This window comes from Mauremys reevesii, linkage group 1 (assembly GCF_016161935.1).
Source record: "Mauremys reevesii isolate NIE-2019 linkage group 1, ASM1616193v1, whole genome shotgun sequence".
Lineage (NCBI taxonomy): Eukaryota > Metazoa > Chordata > Testudines > Geoemydidae > Mauremys > Mauremys reevesii.
Window position 1 is genome coordinate 354,028,922 of NC_052623.1, and position 12,234 is coordinate 354,041,155.

The following is a 12,234-nucleotide window of genomic DNA, read 5'->3' on the forward strand; positions in this document are numbered from 1 at the left end:
TGAAGTGACACACCCAGCGTCACGTGGGAAGACCGTGACCGCGGTGGGAACTGAACCTAGACTCCCAGCCCAGTTTCATTGCCTGGTTGGCTTTTTTCCTGCATGCTCAGGTATCAGGCTGTTATGATCAGATGTTGCTGCGCTGCCTCTTGTATTGTTTGGATAAATGAGTAAAAATGGTTGAAATTCAGTAACAGGTGAGGGTCACTGAATCCAAGAGATTAAGGAGCAAACACGAGGAAACGTATAGCAGCTGGAAGTGTGAGTCAGAGAAAGACTCATTCCCCTTTATTCTTCATTAACACCGTGAAAAACAAACATGGAGCTAACCCGCTATTCACCCAGTTCACAGGGCTAGTTCTATGCAGTCAGTAGCACTGCTCCCAGAGAAGGACACGCAAGGGGCGGCGCACGCTCTCCAAGACGAGTTTTCAAAGATCTGCCTTTCTGGGTACGGGCCGAAGTGCAAAACGGAGCAAGCCAATATGTACAAAACAACGACGTTGTTTGTTTTCCATATTCTGTTCTGCTAGGGGCATTTACACACCTATAAAAGAATGGAACGGAACTTCATCAGTTCACGCGGACAGCTGGGGAGCTCGTTGCAGGTTACAGTGATTTGCAAATTAGCGGCAAGGATATGGCATCACCACATCTTTAGTTTACTTGTATGTATTTCTACACTCACCCAACAAATGCATTGCAACGGCGTTTAAAAAAAAAAAGAAAAAGGGAACTCTCAGTAATATGTGATCTCATGGTGGCCGACATGCAGAAACACACTGAAGCATGTGCTTAACTTTATGCATGCGAATACCGGTTAAGTCAATGGGAGTACTTGCATGCTTATAGTTAAGGCTGCAAATCTTCCACCGAGGTCACATAAGTCATGGTTTCCGTGACTTTCTGAGCCTCCGGGACTTCTGCAACTGCAGCGGCTGACCCCAGGGCTGCCCCCCCGAGCAGCTGGGGTGGCCCTGGGGCCAGCTGCACCAGCCGCTGCTCCAGCGGCCCCAGGCACTGGTCCCGGGCGCTGCCCCACAGCAAGGCCACCCCCACGCGGAGGAGCAGCAGTGGTGGTGGGGTCCCGGGCTGCCTTCTGCCCAGAGTAGCGGCAGCAGTGGGGTCCTGAGTTGGCCCCTGGCCTGGAATGGTGGCAGTGGGGCCGCCCCCCACCTGGAAGAGCGGTGGGGCCCCGGGATCCCCCCCCATACCATGGAGCAGCAGCGGCAGGATCCCCAGGCTACACCCCTGCAGGAGCAGCAGCAGCGGCAGGGCCCCAGGCCGTCCCCAACCCCAGGAACAGCAGCGTCCACTGAAGCACCTCCCACACCCCCCAGAGGTAAGATTTTGTTAGGAGTATTTTTACTAAAAGTTTTTGGCTATTGCCCGTGACCTGTCCGTGACTTTTACTAAAAATACCTGTGACTAAATCGTAGCCTTACTCAGAGTCAAGGTCACACAGCAATTCTGTGCAGAGCTGCGAACAGAGCCAAGGAATCCTGTCTGCCTTCTGCTTTAAGTCCCTTAACCAGCAAATCACTTGAGAAAATAGAATTCAGTCCTGCCCCTTTTGAAGTCAGTGGCGGTTCCTGCACTGAACTGCATGGGAGCAGGAGCGAACTTTTACTGGATCGAGCCAGTTGAATATTCTTTTTGTTCCAACGATTTTACTATGAAAAATGGCTTTTCTGGAATGAACATTTTCATTGTGGTTGAGTTTTTCTGGCTTTTCAGTGAAAAAAGAAATGGAATTTTGGAGGGGTGTGGTAAAAATATTCAGTTTCTGGTTTCGGAAACTATTTTTTTAATCCCAAACCAACTTTTCTTTTACCCAAAATGGCTTTCAGAAAGTGAAAATGTGTGTGTGTTTGTGGGGCGGGGGGTGGCGAGGGGTTGTCGGTGGGGTGGGGGGGTTTTCGGACCCTTCTTCAAAAAGCTGCCTGAAGCATTTTGGAAGGAAACTGAAAAAAAGAAAAGAAAAGTACTTGGCATGTTTTACCAGGGCTAATACTACATTTTTGGCACAGACATAATTCCCTTGGAGTCAGCGAGCCCATTCACATGCTTAAAGGTTCCTGAGACCAGAGAGGAGAGCTTGATTCCCATAGAATGTCAGGACATTTCAACATTCCATAGGTGTCTGAATTGGGTTTACACTTATGTCCCATGTTAACTTCACTGTATCAAACAGCTTCCCCGCCTGTCTCTGCGGAAGCAACCTTAGGTTCCCTTTTTCCTTTCTGCTTACAAATGAAGCTGACTTCTCTATCTGGGCTTCAGGCATGGCAGACGGAGAACAGAAAAGAAGCTGAGTCCCTGGGGAAGTTATTGCTGGTGTATGAAGCAGTTTTGTTTCCGGGGGAAGTGACAGCACAGGGCAGCAGCAGTCTTGTTATGATTTACCCAACGGCCTAAACGAGAGGGGATTCTCAGGACAGTGGAACGGGATATCAACTGTATGATGCTGTTGATTACGCTGGAGGATCTGTTACATAACAGTGTCACTTATACGGGCAGATCAGCAATTGAACACTGTCTTTTACATTGGGGGAGACATTTAAACCTTCCAACGATATTGAAATACTTCTTAAAAACACCAGTATCCAGACCTGTTTCCTATAACAATGATCCACAAATAAACCTCGTCTAGCAAGACCTGGATGGAAAAACAAACATGATTTAAAAGTCACTTGTATTCAAAGGAGGTAAATATCACCCTGCCATGCAGTCTGTCTCTTTGTCTATTAATGCCTGCATGTCACTGGCCAGATTTTAAATCCAGCCAGGTGTTGAATGAGGTATTGTCAGGTGACGCTCCTGTGCGATTTTTATTGTCTGAGGGTAATCTGAAGCAGAAAAAATTAACTCTTTGGATCCTGTAACATGCATAAAAGATTAATCAATTTTTCTCCAATACTAAAGGTCTCTTTGCATCCCAGAGTACAGTGTACTGAATATGTGTGTATGCCTTCTATGGAGTGGAACCTAACTGCGCCATTGTGTCATCTGCCCGATAGTGCTGGCATTTTAGCTCAAGTCAGGGTCCCGTGTACAGAGTAGGAGCATCTCCGTTAGCTCTCCACTGCTATCATGAAGTTCAGGATGACCACAATGTGTGCAGAATAGTGACAACTCTGAAGTTTCTAGGTGGCCACAGATGGTTACCAAATAAAATGAGAACAGAGAAAACTTTCGAGCAAGTATCTCAGACTGGAAGTCATAACCACCCAGCCCGTCCCATATTGCTAAATTATCCTTCACAAACCTCCTGTGAAGTAGATAACATTTATACCCATTTTAGAAATAGGAAAATGGAGGTAGAGTGGGACCACTTGTAGTTCACTGGTTTAGAACAGTAACCTAAAACCCAGGAGATCAGGGTTCAAGTCCTTCTGCCGCAGCTTTTCTGGGTGATCTTGGCTAACTCACTTAGGCCCAGATCCTCAAAAGTTTTTAGGCACCTAACTCCCATGGAACTCAATAGAAGTTATTATGCAGATCTGGGCCTTTGTCTCCTTATGCCTCTGATCCCCATCTGTAAAATGCAGATAACAGCAATTCCTTACTTCCCAGAGGAACTGTGAGGATAAATACATTAAAGACAGCGATCACATCCTGTGGTGGTAGAGCCATATAAGTACCTTAGCTAGATGTGAGCCAATGGCAGAGCTAGCACTCGAATGAAGGAATCCAGACACCAAGACCCCTGCTCTAACCACAGGACAACACTCTCTTTTACGACTGCTCAGCAGTAGAGCACATATGCCAAACCCATCTCCTGAGTGTGGTCGAGGCTAATTACCCACTCTGGCACTTTGAGTGCTGAAGGTGGGGGCCCGCAAGGATTCTAAAAATTAATACTGGCCACTCCAGGCTTGTATTAAACTCCCAAGGTTACAGCTTTTCTCTGACCTTGGATGGGTCAGTGCAAAACCCCTTTGGGAACCCAGGGAGGCGCACTTGGGAATTCCTTCCTGTGGGGTACCCTCAGGCCCTTTCACACACCCCTCTGGGGAAGGACTGAGAAAGGGAAAAAAATGAAAATCAGCTGTTGCCACCAGCTAATTAAACAACAGGTGCACAATTCCTTCTACAATGAGATAACTCTGTGGATATGGGGAAAGTGGTGGGTGTGATATATCTTGATTTTAACAAAGCTTTTGATACGGTCTCCCACAGCATTCTTGCCAGCAAGTTAAAAAAGTATGGATTGGATGAATGGACTATAAGGTGGATAGAAAGCTGGCTAGATTGTCAGGCTTAATGGGTAGTGATCAACGGCTCGATGTCTAGCTGGCAGATGGTATCAATAGGAGTACCCCAGGGGTCGGTCCTGGGGCCGGTTTTGTTCAATATTTTTATTAATGATCTGGATGCTGGGATTAATTGCACCCTCAGCAAGTTCGCAGATGACACTAAGATGGGGAGAGAGGTAGATATACTGGAGGGTAGGGGTAGGGTCCAGGGTGACCTAGACAAATTGGAGGATTGGGCCAAAATAAATCTGATAAGGTTCAACAAGGACAAGTACAGAGTCCTGCACTTAGGAAAGAAGAATCCCATGCACCGCTACAGGCTGAGGACCGACTGGCTAAGCAGCAGTTTTGCAGAAAAGGACCTGGGTATTACCGTGGACGAGAAGCTGGCTATGAGTCAGCAGTGTGCCCTTGTTGCCAAGAAGGCTAATGGCATATTGGGCTGCATTAGTAGGAGCATTGCCAGCAGATTGAGGGAAGTGATTATTCCCCTCTATTCGGCACGGGTGAGGCCACACCTGGAGTATTGTGTCCAGTTTTGGGTCCCCCACTACAGAAGGGATGTGGACAAATTGGAGAGAGTCCAGTGGAGGGCAACGAAAATGATCAGGGGGCTGGGGCACATGACTTACAAGGAGAGGCTGAGGGAACTCGCCTTGTTTAGTCTGCAGAAAAGAAGAGTGAGGGGGGATTTGATAGCAGCCTTCAACTACCTGAAGGGGGGTTGCAAAGAGGATGGAACTCGGCTGTTCTCAGTGGTGGCAGATGACAGAACAAGGAGCAATGGTCTCAAGTTGCAGTGGGGGAGATCTAGGTTGGATATTAGGAAACACTATTTCAGTAGGAGGGTGGTGAAGCACTGGAATGGGTTCCCTAGGGAGGTGATGGAATCACATGCATCCGACGAAGTGGGTGTTCACCCACGAAAGCTCATGCTCCAAAACGTCTGTTAGTCTATAAGGTGCCATGGGACTCTTTGCTGCTCTCCTTCCTTAGAGGTGTTTAAGGTCAGGCTTGACAAAGCCCTGTCTGGGATGATTTAGTTGTGGATTGGTCCTGCTGTGAGCAGGGGGTTGGACTAGATACCTCCTGAGGTCTCCTTCAACCCTAATCTATGATTCTATGATATACCTCTTAAGACACAAAAATCCAATTCTGTTATTAAAAAAGGTAAATTTTATGAATTAAAAAAAAATACATCTGGGAACTCGGGCTAGTGCTAGATTTTAAAACAGCAACTACAAGGGTTAAGCACCAGGAGTAGCTTTCTTGAGGTCCAGCTTAAAGGTTACAAGCAAAACAAAAGCACCAGGGGTTCGCACAGAGGAATCCACAAGCCATAACGAAATAAAAGGGATAAACCTAATCGCATCTTCCTAGACATTTCCTGATCTACTTATGTATCTGGGGTTTCAAATGAATAGTTTCTAGGATTTTTTCATACCTGGCCCAAGCTTCTTACAGCATAGCTGCTGCCCTGTCCGTCTCCCCCCGGGAGAACAACAGACAGACAAAAGGGGAGTCTTTTTCACTTTGAAAAAGTTCTAGCCTTCTCATTGGCTCTTTTGGCCAGGTGCCCACTTCCTTCCTTTTACTTATGCAGAGCAGTGAGACTTTTTAACCCTTTATCGGTAGAGCAATTAGAGAAACAGCTACTGAGAGGGATTTTATAGCTACTGGCTGGTTGGGTGTCCATAAAAGGGAGCTACCCCCCTCCCTTCATTTATCACAGGTGTTAAGAGGTGGACTATCAGGTTGGCTCTGTTTGCACATGTGGCCTTCATCACTGGAGTACCTGAGCGCCTCAGTCATCCATGGATTTTATCCTTACAACAGCCCTGAGAGATAGGGAAGTATTATCCCCATTTTACCGATGGGGAACGCAGGCACAGGCAGAGGAAATGACTTGCCCAAGGTCACCCATAAGACTGTGTCTGAATCCAGGACCTTATCCACTAAGTTGCCCTTCCTACCATAAAAAAGCCCATTAAAATGTTAATTTCCTTTGTTTGCCTTTAAATAACGCCCAGGAAGATCAGCACAGCAACTGATACATTTATTCCTGGAGTGAGGGGGGTTTTCCTCCCATATTTCAGCTCAGCTCAAACTTCGACTAGCTGGGTTTCTAAGCCCTGAAAAGAGAGATTTATCATGGAAACAGCACAGCAGCTCAGTCTTAATCAGAGCAATACGGCTATTATAATAATAGATTATTTGTACTTCCCTTTTCAAGTGTCGCTTTCACTTCCCACTCACGTCTACTTTCTCAGTTGTCACCTCCACTTGTCTCCCATTTACGCTGAATCTTGTCAAACACGACTAGAAAAGATTTTTCAGTGTTGGGCTTTTTTTTGTATAAAATCTGTCTAATAGTTTGGAGCCAACTGCAGATCCCATTGTAGCCAATGGCAAAAACCCCCCTGATGCCAATAAAACCAGGATTTGGCCCTTGAGATAGACGAGGGGGAGCAGTTTTTATGGGGTTTTTTTTGGCCAGGCAACATATTTTTGTGTGAAGGAGTTTCCACCACCTACCAGTCCCTAGGCTGAGGATGGCATTCCCTGTCCATTCGGGATAAATGGAGAATGCACTAAGATGGTGACTAACAGAACAAGTGTATCGCAATTATTATTGATTTCTCCTAGGTTAGTGCCTAGGCCAGAGGCCCCTAAACTGGGGGTGGGCCTTCCTAGGGGGCATGGAGGAACGTCCATGGGTGGGGTGCAGTGGGGCACAGGCGAGCCCCCATGGGGGGCAAGGAGGGAGTGCCACCCAGCCCTGCTCCACCCCCAGCTCTGGTCTTGCCCCCAGCCCCGTCCCCGGCTCCCAGCCCCATTCCTGGCCCTGGCCCCATCCTCAGTGCAGCTCCGCTCCCAGACGCACATCAGCCCCCAGCCTCGGCCATTGGCCACAGCTCTGTTCCTGGCCAAGGACCGAGGCTGGGAGTGAGGCCGAGAGCGGAGCCACACCTGGCCACAGGCCCGGCTGCTGGCCCCCACCGCAGCCTGGTTGTGGCTCCGCTCCCATCCCCTCTCCCAGCCTCAATCCCTGGCCGCTGCCCCACTCCTTGCCCCAGATTCACCCCCAGCTGCTGCCCCAGACTCGGCCTCTTACCCTTGTCCACATTCTCCCCAGAACCACATCTCCACTCCCGACTCCGGCTCGAGGCCGGGGGCAGGGAAGTGTTGACAGGGGTAAGGAGGGGAACCCTCAAAAGTATGGGGACCGCTGCCCTAGGCACGCCAGTCAATTATCAGGGCCCCAGGGTGCTAACCGCAAATCACAGAAGACAGTCCCTGCCCCAGAAAGGTCATAATCTAAGTAGTCTCTCATTACTCAGCCACAGAATTGCATTAATTCTTTGCCAAGAGCCTGATTGTTCTTTCTCAAAACATGGGTTTCCAGCAATATTTCTAGGAGACCGTTGTATTATAAATGCAAAGGTTATGCTTTATTGTGGAATTGTGTATAACTTCTCTAGCGGGGAGACATGGCCTATGTAAACCCTGGGAAGTATTACGAGCTTCAGAAGACGATGTGCCAGACAAGAAGGAACTTTTGGGACAAACAAAGTGAAGAGGGTTTCCTAGTAAATACCTGGGGGAGGTAAAGGCAAATTCCCACCTCCAGACCCAATCTTTTGAAGCTAGGCCTTGAGGAGAAAACCATTTTCTGCCGATTACCTGTTCACGCTCTCAGGAGATCGACGACCTAAGCTGTAGAAAGGGAAGGCTAACCTATGCATAGGGGTGCATTTTCTGAGCTAAAAGCTGTTATGAAATTGTAACCACATGAAAACCCCTGTGTGGGGTTTGAAGGATCTTCCCAGAGCCCTTGTTGGAGTTGGGGGAGATCTCTGGTAAGCTTCTTATAATAAATTTAATTTAATAATTGGAGATATACCTATCTCCTGGAACTGGAAGGGACCTTGAAAGGTCATTGAGTCCAGCCCCCTGCCTTCACTAGCAGGGCCAAGTACTGATTTTTTACTCCAGATCCCCAAGTAGCCCCCTCAAGGATTGCGCTCACAACCCTGGGTTTAGCAGGCCAATGCTCAAACCACTGAGCTATCCCTCCCCAGGTAGGTTCTCTTGTTGTTTTTAATATGTTTTCTCTGTAATGCTTTCACTTTCAGAATAAATGTGCTTGCTTAGAAAAGGCGGTGCGGTAGCTTACAGCTGTGGGCAGTTACGTTGTTCACAGCTTTCAAAGAGGAAGCATTGCACCGATGCAGGCCAGCCTAGCCAGTCTGGCTTGCTGGGAATAATACAGTGTAGGCAGGGAACTGTGCAGCCTGGAAAGCCCCCAGTCAGAAAGGGGAGAGATGTGGGGCTCTCCCCAAAAGAGGTGACAGCTGGGGAGCAGAAACCAAAGAGTGTGTGCCCTTACTGGACTACGGAGGGGGAATACGGGTGCAGTGCTCTGACTGTGACCCTCTCTGCTTCTGGGAATATGGAGGGGGCCCAGCTTGGGCAGAGGCTGGTGGTGCCAAAGAAGAGAGGTGGACTGGCTCCCCGATATTTTTCTCCTCACTTCCTTGGACCTTGTGGAGGCCTCTCTGCTTGAGCTCAATGGAGTTGGGGCTCAGTGGCCCTGGGGTGCAGGATCATAGTGGGAGGAATAGGGAGCATGCTATGCTGTGGGGCATGCTACCACGCGTCCAAAAGGAGTCCCCGGGAGACATTCACCTGGAGGTTACTGCTGGTTGGACCAACAGCAAAGCCCAGCGAATGCCTGCAGCTGATGCAGGAGACTTGAGGCTGCAGTCACTTTTCCATAGCCATGTTCTGCCTCTTGGGGGAGTTGGGTGCACTGCTTTGAAGATGCCAAGGAGCCATGCTGTCAGGGAGCTGAGGGAGGTTCAGGGGAGCCCAGAGCTGGGATACAGGCACAGGACCTCCACATGAATGGTCTTTGCTACATGGATCCTGGGGGGATGGAGATACCTCACCCCCAAACCCCATCCTCAGAGGCTCCACCCTCACAGGAGGGGGTGATCGAGGCTTGCGTATTTATGAAGTGCTTTGAGATCCTCAGCTGTACGTTCAATCATTAATGCAAGGGCCAGGAGAGCCAGGAAGGCTGTAATAGTCACAACTGAGTGAATTGCACTTTCCAGTTCCGGGAGCAGCTTTCTCTGCCGATAGCAGAGAAACAATGAAGATAAATTGATCTGAATAAAATGTAACACCCAAGCACCATGCCATTGTAACGATCAGGATTCTGATGAAGAACCATCAAGAGCAGGTTCCTAGGGCATGTCAGTGCTAAGCCAAAGCAACGGAAAATGTGGCTCGGCCTATTTGATTATGTGTTATTGGTTTCAACAAGCTCGGGGATCGGGCGTGTCAGACTGGCAAGTGTGGTCAGAAATGAGTGCAGCTGTGTGTCTGAGCTGGAGAGAAAGGACTGTGGGGGCGTTTGCCCAGCAGGCACGGAGAGGCGGAGCCGAGGCTGAATGCAAAGAGAAAAGGTCAGTGCGGTGTTTCCCTCCCCATGGGCACAGCCGTCTGAAATCTGAATGAAGGATGAAGGGCCACACAGAAGAATTCTCAATGCCAAGAAACCCACCCGTGTTTTCAGACACGGTTAAAGCGACCTCGAGCCCTTCCTCGTAATGCTGAAGATTGTTTCCGCGTGGGCCTAAATGCATGTGCTGATATAGCCTTTGAACTGCTTTTAAAATTGTTTTAGTCCAGGGACCCTCTGAGCCAATAAACCCCGCATAAAGGCAGCACACCGTGCTCTTCCGTTCAGTCCTGCGCGTGACAGCCAGGATGTGGTCAGAAAGGCAACATCAACGTGAAGGAGCAAGCCAGGATTTTCAAAAACAGAGGCCTAAAATGAAGCGCCTTCGTCCATACCGAGATAGCTAAATATTTGGTCTGATTGAAAGGTGCCAACGCTTTTTTTAATGAGTGGAGAGGGAGGGTGGCCCAGTGGTTAGGGTATGAGCCTTGGACTTGGGAGACCTGGGTTTAATATCTTGCTCTCTGTGACCTGGGGCAAGACACCTAGTCTCTCTGCGTATGTCTACACTGAACTGTGGACCTGGGTCTGTGGGACCTGGGCTCGTGGGGCTTGGGCTAAGGGGCTGTTTCATTGCAGGGTCCTAGAGCCCGGAAGTCTACACAGCAATGAAACAGCCCCTTCGCCCAAGCCCTGCGAGCTTGAGGCAGCTGGCACTGGCCAGCTGCAGGTGTCTAATTGCAGTGCAGACATACCCAGGGTACATCCACACTACCCACCGGATCGGCGGGTAGCGATCGATCTATCGGGGATTGATTTATCACGTCTCGTCTAGACGCGATATATCAATCCCCGAACGTGCTCCCCGTCGACTCCGAAACTCCACCAGGGCGAGAGGCGGAAGCGGAGTGGACGGGGGAGCTGCGGCCGTCGATCCCGCGCTGTGAGAACGGGAGGCAAGTCGATCTAAGATACGTCGACTTTAGCTACGCTATTCTTGTAGCTGAAGTTGCATATCTTAGATCAACCCCCCCCCCCCCGACACACAGTGTAGACCAGGCCCCAGTGTTTCCAAGCTCACACTTGAGTGTCCACACTACATAAGAAACTTGGGCTTGCAGTTGCTGGACCCAGGTCTCGCAGCTGGGCTAATGTCTCCCTACCGCACTACTCGGGTCTGTGGCTTGGCCACACTGCAAAATGACAGGACTTGGGCTCTGAGCCACCCCACTACCTGGGTCCTTGCTTACCTGAGTCAGGCCAGTTTATGTCTGACAAAAGGCAGGGCTTGGCTCAGGCTCAAACCAGAGTCAGATCCCACACAGATCCCAGGCTCAGTGTAGACATCCCCTTTGGGTCTCAGTTCCCAATTGGTACAATGGGGCTAACGGCACTGCCCTACCTCACAGAGGGGTTATGAGGGTGAATATATTAAACACTGTGAGGCGCTCAGGCACAACAGTAATGGGGGAGAGATAAGTACCGTAGATGACTATTTAGATATCTAACGAGGGAGATGGGTGCTTAATTTCAGGCACGCCTCTTTGAAAGCCATGGCCCATATGTGTGTGTTTAAGTGGCTGGCGTGTGTTACAAACAAGCCACAGGGTGATTGAAAGTGAAAAGATATTTTAAAATTCGGCAACATTGTGTGATCTCTTGGAGAGAGGACTTGACTGGGACTGAGGACACCTGGGTTGTCTTCCCAGCATTGCCACGAGCCTGATGGGTGACCCTGGGCGAATCACTTCACCCCTCTGTGCCTCAGTTTCCCCTCCCATCCTTTGTCTGGTCAGACTGTACGTTTTTGAAGCAGGGACTGTCTCTTCTTATGTGTCCGTAGGGTGGCTAGTACAATAGTGCTCTAATTTCAGTTCGGGCCACTGGGTGCTTCTTTAATATAAATAATACATGTACTTTTTCAGCATTCATCTGGTTCTTTATTTCCTGTATTTCACTCAGTCTGAATAGGGGAACTCCACGGGCCACTTTCACTTTCTGTTTAGTCACTTTCACTTTCTCATGAACTACACCAGAGACCAGATCTCCAGTTGGTGGAAACTGGCAGAGTTTCACTGATATCTGGCTGAGGAGAAGGCCCACGGGGTTTGGCTTTGCAGCAATGGAGACGAATGTTTACATACATAAATAAAAATACAAGTTTGCAATGAACGTGAATCAAAATGTAAGGATGGCATTTCTGTCCATGTTCGTGCTGGAAACTCCATCCCTTCCTTTTAACGAAGCACAATCTACATTTTCGATATAAAATGAGAAAAAAGTATGGTCTGATAATCACCTGGTGAACCTACACTCCAGCTGCTTCAGTCCTGGCCCTGATGGAGAAGGTAACTGTTACTGATGAGGGTTAGATTCAAACAGGAACGCAGACCCAGAAAGGCTAGTTAATCCAGTACCAAGGCCCTGAGCTATCCAGCCCACCTTTCGTCTGCCCTGGTGATCACTCTCTCGATTTTATCACGAGTCTCAACATATGACAGTCTC

The 12,234-nt window shown here is 49.0% G+C and overlaps 1 protein-coding gene across 1 annotated transcript in view; it reads right to left on the reverse strand.

The window, feature by feature from the left end:
• Positions 1 to 6,482: 6,482 nt before the first annotated feature.
• Positions 6,483 to 12,234, reverse strand: part of ANKRD16 (ankyrin repeat domain 16) — a 45,745-nt gene continuing 39,993 nt past the window's right edge. Inside the window, exon 8 of the mRNA XM_039519808.1 lies at positions 6,483 to 6,578. Within this exon, the coding sequence (XP_039375742.1) occupies positions 6,526 to 6,578 (53 nt within the window). The 3' untranslated portion in view covers positions 6,483 to 6,525. The remainder of the gene's footprint in view (positions 6,579 to 12,234) is intronic.